Source organism: Scyliorhinus canicula, chromosome 21, assembly GCF_902713615.1.
Source record: "Scyliorhinus canicula chromosome 21, sScyCan1.1, whole genome shotgun sequence".
NCBI classification, from domain to species: domain Eukaryota; kingdom Metazoa; phylum Chordata; class Chondrichthyes; order Carcharhiniformes; family Scyliorhinidae; genus Scyliorhinus; species Scyliorhinus canicula.
In genome coordinates this window covers 56870810-56890096 of record NC_052166.1, presented here as the reverse complement: position 1 = coordinate 56890096, position 19287 = coordinate 56870810, and the positions used below count along the sequence as shown (strand labels likewise).

General features: G+C 39.6%; 1 protein-coding gene across 1 annotated transcript in view; it reads right to left on the bottom strand.

The window, feature by feature from the left end:
- The window catches only part of LOC119955682 (rap guanine nucleotide exchange factor 1-like), a 207799-nt gene that overhangs the window by 54870 nt on the left and 133642 nt on the right, over window positions 1-19287 (bottom strand). Inside the window, 2 exon segments of the mRNA XM_038782122.1 lie at window positions 3830-4084; window positions 16544-16717. Coding sequence (XP_038638050.1) covers window positions 3830-4084; window positions 16544-16717 — 429 coding nt within the window.

The window sequence follows — 19287 nt, the reverse complement described above, 5'->3', positions numbered from 1 at the left end:
CAATGCCCTCAGTTCCTTCTTCCAGATCATAATGTATATTGTGAATAGCTGTGGTCCCAACACTGACCCCTGCAGAACACCAATAGTCACCAGTTGCCATCCTGAAAAAGACCCTTTATCTCCACTCTCTACCAGTCAACCAATCCTCTATCCATGTCAGTACCTTCCCTCTAACACCATGGGCTCTTATCTTATTTAGCAGCTTCCTGTATGGCACCTTGTCAAAGGCCTTCTGGAAATCCAAAAAGATCATGTCCACTGGCCCTCCTTTGTCTAACTGCCTCGTTATCGCCTCAAAGAATTCTAACAGATTTGTCAGGCATGACCTGCGCTTGACAAAGCCGTATTGATGCAGCCCAATTTTACCATGCACTTCCAAATACTCTGCAATGTCTTCTTAATAATGGATTCTAAAATCTTACCAAAGACAAAAGTCTAACCCACCTATAATTTCAAAATCAAGAGCATTCTTAGAAACAGAAAAAAACTAACCCCATAGATGGAATTTCATAAATTATCTGGATTGCAAGCTAAAATTTGGCAAACTGCAAGTTAACTTGACATTGGACTTGAGAACTCGTCTGATTAATGCAATATTTCAGCAGTTTATTTTTTTGTCAGGAAAATGAAGAATTATATATTTTTTGGTAATATCACTGTCATATTACTCATGTACTGGAAAACAGGCTGGTGGGGTTATGATTGATGTGATTGGAGTGCAAGGGCCTACAATAACAGTAAGAAGTGGTTTTGATACGTTAATGAACCAAGTAGAACGTCAACAAAATAGTAGCTTTGAAGTGGGTTCTTTTAGTTGAAAGAGCGCCATATAAAAATTGAGGCAAAGATAGGGCAAGTTTGCTTTTTAAACTGCAAAGAGTTAACAAAGGAACTTGATGGGAAGTTTTATTCCTCAATTATATACCTGTACACTAGTTTTCCAGAATATATCCTGAACTTTCCGAAGGACTTCTTTGTATAATGCAACATCCATCATATCTACATAAACATAATAACCTGACAACAGATGTATTAAAATCTAGCTGAATAATAAAATCCACCCTGCTTATTGAGGATTGTTGCTTAGCTGCGCTATTGAAGAAACAAAGTACTGCTTCTCAGTTATTTAATCAAATGATACCTTATGTTTGTATATCTAATCACAATGAATCAAAGATTGCAATACCCAGGAGTATTTTTGTACTAGTTGGACTTGTACTGCCCAGTTGTGCGACGCAAATTGGGAAATTAGTGAGAGGAGGAGGAATTTCTTCAGCCAGAGGGTGATGAATCTGTCAAACTCATTGTCGCAGAAGGCAGTGGAGGTCAAATCACTGAGTGTCTTTAAGACAGAGATGGATAGGTCCTTGATTAATAAGAGGATGAGGGGCTATGGGGAGAAGGCAGGAGAATGGGGATGAGAAAAATATCAGCCATGATTGAATGGCGGAGCAGACTCGATGGGCCAAATGGCCTAATTCTGCTCCTATGTCTTATGGTTTTATAGTTTTACTCAGCAGCCTGTGGTGAAAATTTCAATGCAAGAAAAGAATCCACAAGATCATGAGCTCTTCATTAGCACTAGAAAGGTAACAAGATATTGCAAACGTATTTTCTAAATAGGCTTTAAATATGTACAGTCAGCTGAAAAGCAGCTACATCAATTGTGAGAAACTACCCCTGCCTAGTGGCATTACCAACACCCAACAATTTCTCAGAATAAGCAACGACAAGCTGTTTTACTGAATCTCCAGCTTTTTTCCCCCAATTCAAAACTGCTTAATTCAAATTTTCTGATCATTTTAAACCACTAAATATTTACTTTACTGTGTTACTTACATTGTCGATAATTTAAATTAAACAATTTGCTTATGTAAACAACTCAACTGTAGACCAAAAGAGTTTATAGTTGCTAAGCATTTTGCATTTATTTTTTTTGGGGGGGGTCGCAGACTGGTGAGCCAAACACCATCATCAGGCAAGTTATAGGATCACAGAAATTATAGCAGACGGTCATCCTGTCCATGCTGATGCTAGCCATTTAAATCCCATTTCCATGCAGCTTTTCAAGCTTTTACCTAATTCCCGTTTAAATGGATTTAATATTTGCCTCGATAGCCATTGCACATCCAATGCCTCAATAACCCATGTGCACAAATTCTAACCACCCTGCTCGACCCATATTCTCAGGATGCAACATTAATTTGTTCATTCCAAGTAGTACTTTGATGCAGGTCAATTTAGAGTTGACAGGGTTGTTACGATGAACTTTTATAAATCTCTGGTTCAGCCTTGATTGATGCACTGTATATTATACTTTAGGAAGGAATGAGGGAGTTCAGTTACAAGGATAGATTGGTGACCCCCCCCCATCCACATAGAGAAGGTTGAGGGAAGATCTGATAGAAGTATTCAAAATCACAAGAGGTCTAGTACAAGAAGACAGAGAAATGGTTCCCATTGGAGGAAGCGTCGGAAACCACAGCATGCAGATTTAAGGCGACTTGCATAAGAACCAATGGCAACACAAGGAAGCATATACAGTGGTTAGGATCTGGAATGCACTGTTTGGGGTGGGGAAACCTGGCAATTGGGGCCATCAAAAGGGACTTGAGTAAGCACCTGAAGTGAAAGAAATTGCAGGGCTACAGGGAAAGGACAGGAAAGTGGGACCAACCAAGTGGTTCTTGCAGACACAGCATCATCACGAAGGGCCAAATGATCTCCTTCAGTACTGTAACCGTTCGGTGATGCTATATGGGGGACTGGATTCATCTATAAGCAAGACAGAATAAGGATGGTGGGTTTCCTTCACTAAACAATATTGGTGAAGTAGTTAAGTTTCTTCCTCATAAAAGACCATGCCCAAAATGTGGTGATATCAACAAACTTTATTGCCATTTCTCTTGTACTAGTGTCTGAATAACCTTCATAAATGGAAATTTAGAGGTCTCGGCAGTGAATGTTTGTACAAACTTCAACCATATCCTGCCAACTTTGGGATTGTAAAGCCAGGACAATTTAATTCAAAATCTTACAATAATTACAGCCACGTTTCCATTAAGGTTACAACAGTACCTTCCATTACTTTTAGTGCCTCTGGTTCCTCGCCTTTATTTCCAATATTTTTCACATACCGTATGAACATTGTAACCTGACCTATTCACATTCCTCAGTATCCTGTATTTCTTACTTCTAGGCTCTTCTCGCTCTACATGTCTCTTCATGCTCCCTTATGCATAAATTTAAGCTATTTTGTCTCTTCATTATCCCTCAAATATATTATAAGGCAAGTCCATTGGTTTGTGACTCCGTGCAGTTCCTGGTGAGTATGGGTCTATATCTCAACTGAACAACTTTAGCATTTTACAACCCAAGAGCAGTTTGCGTACTAAGTGTGGACACGCTATGGTTAAGGGTTCAGGGTTAAAGCTGGTTACGAACATATGAAATTTGACCCTGCATGGTTTATCCTTTACCCTATGCAATTGCTCACGTGATTCCACAGTAAGGAATGTGAAAGATTCTCAAAAGAATCCAAATCATCGACAATACCAAAACTGCATTTTTCTTACCGGTATATCGTATGCCTTAAAATGCTAAAGTGAGTTCTTACAAAGAGCCCCTTTTTATAAATAACTTTTCTGAAGCAAAGGATTTCATTTGAATGGATAGCATACAAATGGACATTCGAAGCAAGCTGAAATGGGGGGGAATCATTGTAAAGACATCAACCAAATTGCCAAACCCAATCAACCAGAGGTTTTGGAGAGTTTTAGTAAGAATGCAGGATTTGTAAAGCACAAAAGCATTCATAAGTAGTTCTCACCGAAGAAATTTGGAGAGAGGTGGGAAAAGCAGTTTCAGGAGGGAGGCAGACAGGAACAGGCTTTGCATTGTCATGAGAGCAGTCCAGCAGTTCCGTAGCTTTCACTATGCCAGCCGAGCCCGGTAAAGTTAGATCGGAGCTCCTCGATTGGTGCACAGCTGGAAAGTGGGAGGTGATAGTGCAGAGAGAAGGAGATGCAGAGGTGTGATGGTGAGGAACAAAGTCCTGCGAATAGGACCTAAAAACCGACTTGAACTGAGAAGAGAAAAAGGAGAGGTTCACAGATCAAATATTTAAAAAAGAAATCATACAATCCCACAATGTAATTATTTAAAATCAATTTCTGAGAAAGAATCCCCTCCCCCCCACACCACCATACACCAAATCTTTTTGACTACTTTTATTTCTCCTCTGCAATCAATTTCTGATATATTTGAGTTTAGATTGTTTAAATCAATGCTTGAACAAAGAGCACAGAGTGAAGAGCAGCATGGCAAGCCTACTTACTGGTTCACTTTCACTGGTGTAAAAACCATAACATGTTGCAAAATAACCATCAGTTCAAGATAAAAAATATGATTCAATATTGCTTGGTGTCTTCAGACAAGATTATTAAATGTTGATCAGTCTAAGTTTTGAAAGCAGAAATGTGAGATGCATTTCAAACTCAAATTATAGATCTACATAAAACCTACAAGCATTCAAATGTGGTGCCCACGCTGCTGTAACGTTGTTAATTTTACAGTTGGATTTAACCCAATTAAATTTGTAACAGCCTGTTAACACTACTTTAAGCTTTACCACTATTATCGAACCAGCTACAACATATAGCTGTGGCATGAAGCAATGTTTCTGGTCAGTCTCAAGATGGTATTGGGTCCAAAAAATTAATGCAGGCTTGATACGGAAGCAGAAGGCAATGACCCACAGATCAGCCAGCTCAGCCAAATCACCCAGCTAACTAGATCCAATCACATTTTAAAAATTATTTTGCTGAGCTTAAAATCTGGTGTTCCAAGTACGACAATTCTTCCCCAACATCACCCAGACTAATTTTTAGTTTTTAAACACAAGCATTTTTGTCAATATAATGAAACTCGTGTCCAGAAAGCAACTAATTGCATTTCGCGAAGGTGATATTTCTGAATTAATCATGAACAGAGATCATATCAAACGTTTGCATTGACAAGTTGGTGGGTCGTATTAATCTGTTTAACCACTATGGGTTGGGGATCAAAAGAGTTTAGAGGAGGGTGGACTCACCCAAGACCCCAACTGGGGTGGGGGTGCAGGATGTCAGTGGAATGGGCACCATTATTGATGCAGAATTTCAGAAAACAATGAATGGAAAGTTCCCAATTAGTCCCATTATTCTTTTTGATTCTTTTTATACTGAAGTTTATTCTCTTGCACCACATATATTTCCACTGGATGGAGACACAATTTGGGGGCTTTTCTGGTGGTTTCATGTGTTTATTTACTGGCATTAATTACAACTTAGCCAGTGAAGAAAAAAAATACACAATGTCACAATCATCAGAGACGTTGAATTGACCACTGCTTCGCTTACAAGTAAAAATTTACATTAAAACAAGGCAAAAAATCTATTGAGTATGAGCATATTGTTTGCTCAAGGTAAACACTTTGCACGGTTATTTAAAAAAACATTATCACTGTCAATGCATCTTCTGGTGATACTGAAATGGACTGGAACTGCTTCAAAGATGTAATCCAGAATGCAGCTTTAGATGTTGTGGGCACACAAAAAAATCCACAAACAGCAGGACTGGTTGAATGAAAATGATCTAAAAAGGGAAGATGATGAAAAACAACACCTGCATTTATCAAGACATTCATCAAGTGCTTGATAATATCTGTAAAGGGAAGGTGGTAGTGCAGTGGTACAGTCACTGGACTAATAATCTAGAGACCCAGGGTAATACTCTGGGTACCTGGGTTCAAATCCTACCAGTGCAATGGTGAAATTTGAATTCAATGAAAATCTGGAATTAAAAGTCGAATGACGACCACAATTGTCAATTGGCGTAAAAACCCACCTGGTTCATTAATGTCCTTTATCCTTATCCGGCCTACACGAGACTCCAGCTCCACGGCAATCTAGTTAACTCTTAAAATGTCCTCTGAAATTGTCTAACAAGTCACTCAGATGGACAATAAATGCTGGCCCAGCCAGTTGCACCCACATCATATGAATGAATAAAAAACAAAGTCCAGATTGAACTAAGGTCTGTGTATGACATCTACTGGAGCAAGTTACAGATAAATTATGGTCCTACATCAATCAGAATCTCATGATGCATTATAATACTTATAAACCAGTCTTGACCCACAATTGGATAACTCTATCCAATTAAGAGCACTGATGAAATCACTCTCTTCAGATAAAAATCACATATTGAAAAGATAATCTGGCCATTTCCAAAACTTTCTCAAGAAAGCAGCTATCAATGGGGAGGCCATTGATCAGCTGTCTATGTGAGATTAATGCTTTTCTTGCCTAGGAACTTACTATCTTATAGATTAAAGAAATCAAATTGGACTCAAATGGGAAAGGCACCTGGTTCTGAAGCTATCCCAGTTCGGATTATACTAATACCTCAATAAAATAATTCACTGCAGAAAAAAAATTAGATATTTGGCAAGTTTTCTTTGACGTTGAAAGATAATGGGAAAAAGAACATGTATTTATTCAGCACATAGCCATGCAGACCCAGATTGCCCCATGTCTGACTCTTTTGCAGTTTGCTAATCTTTTACTTTGTTAATGTAAAAGAAAAAGCTCTATAACTGGATTCAGCAACACCAGGTTAGGCAAAGAGAAGAATTAGGTAAAGAGAAGAACTGAACAAGGTCAGGTTCAGCCAGGATGCCTTCATTGCTAAAGAGCCTACCAACACTCAAGGATCCCTTAAATAACACGCACTCAGAAGCAGTTAGTGATGAGCATCAACATACTTCAGTAACAGCAGAAAATTGGCAAATTAAACAGGGGGCAGTGGAGAACAGTGAGGCCCTAAACCATTCTACATCCACCATGCACTGCACTGGGACAGATAATCAGGCAGCAACAATTTGTTCTCGATCTCTTTACATTTGTGTGTTAAAATAATATAACTGATCTGTAGGACAGCCAGGAAACAAAAGCAGAAATCTGCAAGTAAAACAGAGAAGTTTAGCTGCATGACACAAATCGGTTGTATTTATATAGTTCAGCTGGCAGTCAATGTGCTTTGTCATTTTTTCCACATGAATAATAGTACAACGATGCAAGTCTGGCAATTCAATTGTTTTGTCTACCATTTAAGATAGTATTTATATAGATTTGGGTTACACTTGGGTCCCAAAATATCAAAAATACTTCAGACTTTTGGCAGAGCTGTCCTAATTCGGCATTTATCTGTTTCATAACCTGCAAAGCAATTTAGACCAGTTAAGTAACTACTACAACTTGCAAATTTAATTTGGTCTGCAAAGCACTGTTAAATTTATGTAATTAGCATTTTTTGAATCAGATAAATTAAATATGATTGAACGATTAACCTTAGAGCATCATAAGAAAGTTTAAGTTTCATAATGCCATTATAAATCTGAAATTGAACTCCATTTATTTATCCACAACCTACATAAGAAAAGAGTTGAGTTTCACATCAGAACATACAACATAGAACAGTACAGCACAGTAGAGGCCCTTCGGCCCACGATGTTGTGCTGACCATTTATCCTAATCTAAGATCAGCCTAATCTACACCCCCTCAATTTACTGCTGTCCATATGCCTGTCCAAGAGTCGCTTAAATGTCCCTAATGACCGACTCCACCACTGCATTCCATGCACCCACCACTCTGTGTAAAGAACCTACCTCTGACATCTCCCCTATGCCTTCCTCCAATCACCTTAAAATTATGTCCTCTCGTGACAGCCATTTCCGCCCTGGGGAAAAGTCTCCGGCTATCTCCTCTATCCATGCTTCTCATCACCTTGTACACATCTGTCAAGTCACCTCTCTTCCTTCTTCGCTCCAGTGAGAAAAGCCCTAGCTCCCTCAACCTTTATTCATAAGACATGCCCTCCAGCCCAGGCAGCATCCTGGTAAATCTCCTCTGCACCCTCTCCAAAGCATCCACATCCTTCCTATGATGAGGCGACCAGAACTGGACACAATATTCCAAGTGTGGTCTAACCCAGGTTTTATAAAGCTGCAGCAAAACCTCGCGGCTCTTAAACTCAATCCCCCTGTTAATGAAAGCCAACACACCATACGCCTTCTTAACAACCCTATCAACCTTGGTGGCAACTTTGAGGGATCTATGTATGTGGACCCCAAGATCCCTCTGTTCCTCCACACTTCCAAGAATCCTGCCTTTAACCCTGTATTCAGCATTCAAATTCGACCTTCCAAAATGAATCACTTCACATTTATCCAGCATTTATCTGCCACTTCTCAGCCCAGCTCTGCATCCTGTCAATGTCCTGTTGTAACCTGCAACAACCCTCAACACTATCTACAACTCCCCCAACCTGTGTGTCATCGGCAAACGTACTGCTGCTGGAATCTGCAAACTTACACATTGTGGTGTCATAATGAAACAGTTCTCGACTGGATAAGTCAGAAGTATGTTGGATAAAAATTTCCCAATATTTATATCCGATTATTTTATTTATCTTGGCTCTCAGGATATTATTGCTACCCCAAGTTACAAGACTGCACAGTGACAAGTGGCATCATTGGTCAGACTCCCACTTTCAATCCTGTAAAAACTTCAGCTCATCTGAAATCTGTTACCTGTATCCTAACCTGAATCAATTACTGTTCACACATCAACATTATGCTAATGGACCCACACGGCTCAGCAACACCTCAATTTAAAAATTCTCATGCTGGTTTGACGGTTCCTCAATAGTACCACTCCTCCCCAGCGTTGCAATTTTCTCCAGCCCAAGATCCTGGGAGCTTCTCAATTCTGATCCCTTGCACATTTCCAATTTCATCATTCCACCAATGGCTGCCTAGGCCCCAAGTTCTGGAATTTCATTCCTCCAGCATGTCCCCCTCTCAACACTCGATCCTCCTTTAAGATGCTCTTCAAAACCAACCTCCTCCTACTTTGGTATCTCATGTCTCAGTGTCAAATTTTGTTCCATATCAATAGTCTTGTGAAGCACCTCGAAACATTTTACACCATCAAAAGTGCGAATATAAATTCAGGTTGCTGCTGTTGAACTTGTTGCCACGTCTGCACAATACTCATCGACCACAGATGTGTAAATGAATAAGGAAACATTTTTGGGGGTGTGAGCTGGTTTTAAAGGGCAAATTATTACTGGCACAATTGTGAAACAATGATCTTTGGATAACATTAATATTTTAAAGTAGAAATCTCTCGTATTAATACTTCAGCCAGCCTAATTTAAAGGGCTATATAATATCAGGTCTATATAATGTCAGGCCATACCAGTTCGGACATCACTAATTCTTCAACTCAGAAGCTATTTGCTCTCCCACACTGCAAGCTTACACAAAATTGGGTGCCCTCTCCCAACCAACTGGGGGATTATCAACCTGGATCATAGCAGCTGAAAAGCGCCAACCAACAACTTTGTGCAGCAGTGACGTGCAGGTCATTTTAAGAGAAGATCCATAATTTTAGAATTTAGAGATGGAGTGGCTCAGTGGATAGCTCGCCTGCCTCTGAGCTGGAAGGCCAAGAATTCAAGTCCCACCCCAGAACTTGTTGGCTATGAAAGAACCCAGCTGCTGGTGCAGGCAAACCAGTGTCCCAATGGACAGAATAAATGGGGAATGTGAGCAGCAGGAAGATCATGTGGCTGTAAAACCGTCGGCTAGATCCAAAAGTGACGGACCAAAGACCATTGCAGTGACCCCATATACCTGGGAAAAAGAGGAACCCCACAAGTTTATAACTTGATCAAAGTTTCAGTGGCTTCAATATACCTCCAGCCTCAGTGTTTTTTCTTGAAGATTAGTATATTGTTTTAAATAATCTTTAAAATGGTTAGATTACTTCAGTAAACATTGAATTTTAGGCAAATCAAAGATGAAAATCAATACCATTGCTACTACTACAACTGTATTCCAAATGTTATGTAACAGGAAATATGTATGCTTCAGAAGTAGCAACGCTTTTCCAGCACTCTGAAAATTACTAATTCCAAACATCACCAGAAACACTAACCTTGTGATACACATTTAAATCCCCGCCAATTCCTTTTTTCCACAATTAAGGGGCAATTTAGCGTGGCCAATCCACCTACCCTGCATATCTTTGGGTTGTGGGGCTGAGAACCAGATAGACAGTGACCCAGGGCCAGGATCGAGCCAGGGTCCTTGGCAACGTGAAGCAGCAGTGCTAACCACTGCGCTACCATGCCCAAATCCCCTCACTTGTTTAACACTTGCATTGAAAACAATCACAGCTATTCTTTAGTTTCAATGTTCAGTTTTTTGCCTGCGTCTTGCCTCCACAAGCCCTACGTATGGTCTGCAAAAGTATTTTCAGAGTACACTAAAATTCCAACAGGAGTAGATCACGTTGCAGAAGCTGCCAAAATGGTCCCTTAGAGAGTAGGAAGGCATAAATGCTATAAACTTTTTTTAAAAAAACATTACTTTGTGGGCATTATAGTTTCTAAAATTGGAATACCTGTGGGTTTTTTTTTTTTAAAAGTTGGATTCTGATTTTTTTTTCTATCCGTCTACGCTTGTCCTTTCTCTCCTTAGTCTTTGAAGATACTATAGTCAACCAGTCACACTCGCCTCTCCCAGCTAAGGTGTCACTAAGCTCTATTCGGAAATTCTCTCCTGATACAACTTGGCTTGCTCTCTCTCTCTCATTCACTGTCGTCAAATGTTTCCTTGTGACCCCTTGTAATTTAGATGTCTGACAGCTCCATCTCTTTTACTATGCAGTCATTCTCTTCTCTTCCCTCCCCAAACTTATTCTCAGGTAAGTTTTTCAAACATTTATGGGCTGTAAGCAACATATCACTTTTTTAAAAAAACTGACAAATTTTTACTAGATAAAGTGCAACTTTAGGTTAAATTATTCTCACAACATGGTTGTTCTGAAAGTCTCCATGCATACTCCAAAATACAAAGTTCAGAAGTAGAGGCATGATCTGGACACAATTTTAAAAGCAAATGAAAATAAGAGAGATTTAGAACTAAGGGGACTCACTTAGCAGAATGAACACAAAAGGCAGAAAATCTGGGCCTTAAACTAGGTACTTAAAATAATCAGTCAGTAATCAGATAATAACTTAGACTCAAAGGCTGTACCTACTATCTGTTTTTGGCAAATGTGGAATGGTGAGAAAAAATAATTTGTGGTTTCACATACACCACTTTATCCCATTGAAATAGGAAACATTTTATGTATCCCCCCCCCCCCCCCCCCCCCCCCCCCCCCCACACACACACACACACACACACACACACACACACGCCTACTTATGTGTGTAAATAATTTTGCCAAGTGTACAGAGTTGCTGCGGCTGGGCAGGTGCATCATATCCCACCAGTTACATTATTTGATTCTGTACTTCTCTCGTGCTGTTACTGTTTTTTAATTTATTTTCTCCTCTCCCTTCGTGATTTGTGTGCGTGTGCCCTTATATATATCTATCCTGCGTACAGAACAGCAAATATACTTTGTTCAAAAATCCAATAAAAACATTTAGAAAAAAAAGAAATAGGATACATTTTATAGCCCAGTCAGTAGATTATTGCTAGTTAAAATAATCTTAATACTATAACCCCCGCAAAAAACACAGCAATTCAGCATCAGAACATATAACTGCCAGTAAAAGCAGACAGCTCAAATCTCCTGTGCCTATTTGTAGGTACCTAATGTCCATAGTTCCATGGTCGACTAATATTGTGTTTCGTAGAGTAAATAGTCAGTTTTCCCTGCACTTCCTCACATGCAAGTTTCTAATTTGAACTGGGGAAATCTATTGGAGGAAAAATAATCTTCACCACCTTTAAGTACTTAACATCTCAGTTCATAAACAGCATCAAACGATAGCTGGTAGCAATTCTAATTACTAATAATTACTTCTTCTGTTTCAAAGTACTGCATGGCAGAAAAGGTTTTCTTGGATGGGAGAGCAGAAAAGGGGGGTGGGGGGGGAGACATAGGGAGTAAGACGACGACTTCAAGATGTAATATTTCCCCCCACCCTAAAATAAATTTTTTTAAAAAATCAAACATGAAAAATTAAAATTTACACCCGTCATATAAACTAGCTCCTCAGTTGGCCATTCACTATGATGATGCCAGACTCCACAATTAAACATCAGTGCACACTCTAAAAATGAAAATGTAAAAATCGATAAGCAAACAAAGACACAGAAGTTGCAAGTTAAAAGGCATTGGAATTTCTAGGTTTACAGCTTTCTTTTTAAGTCCATTTATTTGTCGCCACTTCTAACTTGGTAAAATATTAGTAAAAAATACAGGTTGCAACATTAATAAAACATAAATAGATCAGTCGTCCTTTAGTTATGAAAATACCAGTAAAATATGTTCAAGGAAAATGCTTTTTAAAAACCTACCAGTTCATTATTATTTTAGATCAAATCAAGAAACTAGAAACTAATTTACTGTGATTCATGCCCATCCCCACTACAGTTTATGATATCATGCTGATCCCAATCCAAAAACTAAAGTGACCAGCCTTCAGCTGCCTTGCCTGACATGCCTGGAACAGCACTGGAATGTTTTGAATGCAGTCACTTGCTGGGGCGAGAACGGAGCATGAATCACACAAATAAAGCATGTTGTTAATTATCTCTCCTACTCCATATACGTTATCGATTCAGATGAGCCACGACAGCATGAACTGTGCTAGCAGGAATCCTTCTAATGCAAGTTGCCTCAGTTTCAGGGGCTGGTTTAGCTCACCAGGCTAAATCGCTGGCTTTTAAAGCAGACCAAGCAGGCCAGCAGCACGGTTCGATTCCCGTACCAGCCTCCCCGGACAGGCGACGGAATGTGGCGACTAGGGGCTTTTCACAGTAACTTCATTGAAGCCTACTCGTGACAATAAGCGATTTTCATTTCATTTCAATTACACTGGTATCTGACATTTTTACATTCGGATTTTCCCTTATGCTAAAACCTTTGCTGTAGAATGTTTTACTTTAGCTTCTCACTCCACAGATTTTGCTGAAGACACTTGAAATATGCAATGACTGAGAAATATTTCTTTAGAATGCAGCTCTGTGCACAAGTACTGCTGGTGGTATAATATAGAATTAAAAAACAATTACCTTCCCATGTTCAATTGCTGTCTATGGCGTTTTCAGCTGTTTAGTCTAATGCGTATCTTGCTTTGTACATTCGCAGAATAGTCCAATTTTTTAAGATTTCAGGAATAGGACTGCATTTTAGAACCAATTTAGCTCTTTGCAATGACATTCTTATACCGACCATAGTTCTAATTAACATGTTTGAATTTTGCTCAACATAGTCATAAAGATATTTTAATTTCAATCTGCATTTAATCAACTTCAACTGCAAAGTTCACGTTCACAGTACTTTTGGATTAGTGCATAAAAACATTTACTATGTAAACATTTGTGCTGATTTGTTAGTCATGCGCAATTAGTTGACAGCACACAATAAAAAATTCTGACCACTGGGGAAAAATAGGGCGACTCAGGAAATGAAGATACAGTCAATTCTTCACAATTGGAGGAAACTGGTTGAAAATTAGTTTCTTAACTATTTAACTGGCTGAGCTGACCAAGCATTAAGTTTTGCAGAAGAAATATGAAAGCGTGAAGACGACAGTTCCCATTTACATTAAGGAAATCAGAAAATACTCGTTATATTTTCGATCTAGTTCACAAACATTGCACGCCTGAAAAGGCTGTGATTGACGTCACAAAACAGTAACCTTTCACCGTCATGCCTGCCCTTGATAACAGCTCACAAAAATAGTCAATAATACAACATATGTGCATTGCAAGGTTACAAAAAGTAAATGAAGAAAAATAAGAGGCTTTAGTGAACAATAATCAGCAAAACAAGGAATGGGGGTAATATACCAAGTAGCTTGGAGAGAGGATTGGTTAACCAGCAGAGAGCAAAGTGGGGATAAGTAGGACTTTTTCTGGTTGGCAAGCTGTAACTAGTGACATGCCACACGGTTCGGTCCTCGGGCCCCAACTATTTGCAATCTACATTAATGATTTGGATGCAGGGGTAGAATGTACTATAGCCAAATTTGTAGGTGACATTAAAATAGGTGGGACAGTAGGTTGCAATGAGGAAATAAGAAATTTACAAATGGATATGGATAATTTAGGTGAGTGGGCCAATCTTTGGCAGATGGAATTTAATGTGGATAAGTGTGAAACTAGCCATTTTGGTCAGAGGAATAAAAAAGCAACTTATTATTGAAATGGAGAGAAGCTTCAAAATGCTTTGGTGCAGAGGGATCAGGGTGTCCTCTTGCATGAATCGTAGAAAGTCAGTATGCAGGTGCAGCATTTAATAAGGAAGGCAAATTGAATTTTGGCATTCATTGCTAATGAAGAGTATAAAAGTAGAGAAGTGCTGTTGTATAGGACATTGATGAGGCTGCATCTGGATTACGGAGGACAGTTTTGACTCTCTCACTTGAGGAAGGACGCAAGATGAGCAACCCATTTAAATTATGCAGATTCTACATCCATAGTTGTTGCCAAATAATGGATAACAAAGCTTCCAGCATTCCGGAGGAGGCCCAGATAAAACTGGGTCCTTCTCTCCCAAGTCTTCTGATTTATGCAGTCACTACATTATGCCTTGAGTACCAAAAAGTCTCAAAGCAGCCTCATTTTATAGGATACCAGCAATTATTTTCTTAGGTTATAAAACTAGAAGGTTGCTTGTCTATCATCTTATACATGAAACTCTGTTCAGTCAGTTTGGTAACTTGAAATACAAGTTGTTCATACAGGAGTTCCTCAAAGTAATGTCCTAGGCCAAACTGTCATCAACTGCTTAATCAATTACCTTCCTTCATCACAAGGCTTGAAGGAGGAATGTTTGCTGATAACTGCACAATGTTCAACATCATTTGCGACTTCTGGACATGCCAAAACAGCAATATCCATATGCAGCAAGGTTTGGGATGACAAGTGGCAGGTAACATTCACACCACTGAGTGGCAGGCAATGATCATCTCCAACAAGAGAGAATTTAACCATCTTCCCCACGACATTCATTAGCATTCGCATCACTGAATCTCCACTATCAACATCCCCTCCAAGCCACATAACCATCTTGTGGATAGCACAATTGCTTCACAGCTCCAGGGTCCCAGGTTCGATTCCGGCTTGGGTCACTGTCTGTGCGGAGTCTGCACATCCTCCCAGTGTGTGCGTGGATTTCCTCCGGTTTCCTCCCACAGTCCAAAGATGTGCAGGTTAGATGGATTGGCCATGCTAAATTGCCCTTAGTGTCCAAAATTGCCCTTAGTGTTGGGTGGGGTTACTGGGTTATGGGGATATGGTGGAGAGGTGTTGACCTTGGGTCGGGTGTTCTTTCCAAGAGCCGGTGCAGACTCGATGGGCCGAATGGCCTCCTTCTGCACTGTGAATTCTATGGTAATCTGGATTTGGAATTATATCACCTTTCCTGCACTGTTGCTGGGTCAAACATTTAGAACCCCTTCCCTGACTGTACGGTAGGTGTACTAACGCCATGTGGATGGCAGTGGTTCAAGGAGGCAGCTCACCACCACCTTCTGATGGGTAATTAGTGATGGGAAATAAATGCTGGCCCTGCCAGCAATAATGAAAGTCGCCATAGTCCCAGGGGATCATAGAATTTACAGTGCAGGAGGCAATTTGGCCCATCGAGTCTGCACCAGCTCTTGGAAAAAGCACCCCACTTAAGCCCACACCTCCACCGTAACCCAGTAACCCCATCTAAATGTTTTGGACACGAAGGATGATTTTGCATGGCCAATCCACCCAACCTTCACATCTTTGGACTGTGGGAGGAAACCGGAGCACCGGGAGGAAACCCACGCAGACACGGGGAGAACGTGTAGACCCTGCAAAGTGACCCAAGCCGGGAACAGTGCTAACCACTGCGTTACTGTACCGCACAAAGCTAGAGAGCACGCTAACTGGTGGTGGTTTATCCGGAGGGTCACCACAACTCAGGCGAGGGACAAAGTTGAGAAATCAGGGGCTTCATGATAACCTCAGCTGGTACGGGCACTGAAGTCACACTGTTGGCGTCACTCTGCATCATGAACCAACCATACAGTCAACTGAGCTAACCGACCTGCTGCCCACATCAGTAAAAGAATAAAAGAAAGGAAAACTTCTGGTGAGAGCGCCACCATTTTGAAAGGCATTTAACCGGAACAAAGAACTAGTTACCTATATGGCCATCCAATGTAATCTTTGGTTAATAATCTGATACAAACACATCCTACAATTTTAGTTGCCTAGCTAATTCAGGAAAGTGCAAACAAAAATTCTTAATCACAAGTTACATCACCCCAAACAAACAGTCAACATGCAATGCTCAAACTCACGATAGTGTAGTGCTTTTTCTGTTCAAAAGCCCAACTTTCATATCCTAGCCTGACCTTTTTGATTAGGTGAGGCAGGCAGAGGAATGCTCACACAGAAGATCACAAGAGACAAGCTTTAGTCAGCACACTCACCGAAGATGAGGATAAGGAGTTGTGGCGACTCAGGAAGGAATTGGAGACGGACATGCTGATACTGGTAGCAATACTGGCGTCCTCAGGCAGGACAAGCACCTTCGACTGTTGAAGGTAGAAAGAGGAAGAAGAGAAGGAAGAGGAGAAGGAAGATGGAGCAGCAGCATAGGATGCCTGCTTGGAGCATCAGTGGAGGGACAGACACACACAAAGAGATAGAGACAGAAATGTCAATAGCAAAGGGAACAAACTATAACTTGGAGGATATTCAGTTATAAAAAGTCAATTGTTAAAACTGAAATATTTACACAACTCTACACAGATTTAAAAGATATTTGATGTTTGCAATGGTTCAAAAGAATATCACAGGTGGTACACAGTAATGCCTGCAATATTTCATGTAAACATTATTTGAGCAAAGTTTTACTGAAAAGTCACCTTTGACATTTCATTTTCAAGGACAATCTTGAAATAGGTTTTACATATGATTTAACCTACACAGCACAATTTACCGTGTTGAACACTTATTCTAGGAGAAAGGTTTACACAAATAACACTAATCAGAAATGCAAGTTACTCACTTTTAGTGCTGGATTCTTCAAATTACCTTCACAGACCTTGGGTAATCTTACTGGGTAGAATCACTAGATGAAGATTCATTTAATCCTGCATCATGCAATCTTTCCTTCCCTTGATCAACACTTTACAAATGGTCCTTTATTTTTCCCAACCAAGGTAGGAAGTGCAAAATTTGTGAAGGAACCCAAAGGTCTGGATTTACATATTCTATAAAAAGTATGGCCATTGTTTCCTTTTATCAATCACCCCCTCTGCCCCTAGCCAGTCGCAAATTTAAAGAAAAACAATGCTCCCAATTTCTGATGATGCTGCTTGTGAAGAGACGTCCAATTTCTTTGGAGAAGTGCTTCCTCCCAGCACCTCCTCCAGACAGGTTCATAGATTAGGAATTCATTATTTACTTGTTGGAATACAATTTCAGTGATGGCCAGAGCACATTTGAAGAGAATGCAATGGCTTCAAACCAAGCAAAAAATGAATCAGTGAATCAATAAAACAGCAACAACAATTTAGAAAATCTTTCAGTGCCCAGTCACTCAACATCTTGCCTTCAAAATAAGTTGTGTAAACTGCTAAATAATATCTGTATTACTAACAATTGTCTGCAATCCTTCAGTAGTCAATGGTCCAAGTGCTCTGGATAAAGATGTGTTGGTGTAACAAGTTGCTATGAAGATCAGCTACAACTGTATATTGCACAGTGAAATCTATCAAACCATCCTTGGTGCAATATAAATGCGTTAACTGTGGATGTGCAGGTGATTGTAAGCTCTTTCCTTGGTGTTCAATTGGTTTAGAGAAGAAATACCTTAAGGCAAATTTGAAATTAGCCAATTTTACTTGGGTTGCTCAGTAAACTGATTAATAGCACAGAAAACAGCCATTTAGCCTATTGTACCTGTGCAAACTCTTTGTCAAATCTATCCAATTAGTCCTAATCTTTTGAAAGTTACTATTGAATCTGCTTTCACTACCTTATAAGACACTGAATTCAGATAACACTTGTTATGTAAAAACATTTCTCATCTCCTCTGTAACTCTTTTGTCCATTACATTAAATGTGTCCTCTGCTCACTGACCTACCTGCCAGTCGTAGCAGATTATTCTATTTACTCTATCAAAACTTTAAAAAAATTTGAAGGCCTCGATTAATACTCTTTTCTGCTATAAATAGAACAATCCCAACTTCTCTATTCTCTTCACTTAACTGAACTCCCTCATCCCTACAGCTGGCAGATCTGCAGTACATCAGGACTGACTTTATTGGGAGCTCGAGAGATAGACCTACCACTGAGGCAAGGATTCTTCCCATGTGACCAGAAATAACTAAACCAATATCCTAATGAACACAATAATCCTGGCTGAACACGAATCGGTCGGTAAACCGGTTAAACTCAGCAGTACTATGCAAAAGAGATCCACGGCCGTTGACACTTGCTTTGCCTTCCAAAGTGTATGCACCACATATCAGAGAGTGCAGATTTCTCAGTAATTTGGTTTAGATGGTGTATGGTGTCTGTGCAGGTCAAATATTTGGCTTAACAAAAATGAAATCTTAGAGAAACTAAACACAGTTTTGTGATCAAAAATTATTTCCAAATATTTTACGTGCGATTTCAGAAAAAGACGTATTTTTAAAAAAAACATTTACTATCAATTAATACCTTTAAAATTCAAGGATCTGATCAGAATGATGCAACTACACTACAAATTCACTGGACACTCTCTAACATTTGCATACCTATCCGTTGTTTGATTGAGTTTGAGAGTGTTAATATTGTATAATGTGCCTGGGTCAACAGAGAGCATGTTCACTCGCCCATAACGACAATAACGGCAATATTTAAAAATATAGTTTGTTTACTCCAGCAGACTCCATGCATTCAGATGTTTCAAGCCAACATATGTACTGCAGTATTTTCCCAAGAATTTTCAGAAATCTACACTCCATCATTTCTAAATAATGTAATCTGGCAGTAAGAAATGCACTGTTTGGTTAAAATAAAGGATCATAACTTTTTCTTTGCAAAATCTTTCCAAATTATTCAAATTCCAAATTTATAGCCAGTGCTATATACCCTTGCTACATTGCTCCATGGCATTATCAGTGCTGAAACCCACCATTAACGTCCACGGGGTTAACCATCGACCAGAACCTTAACTAG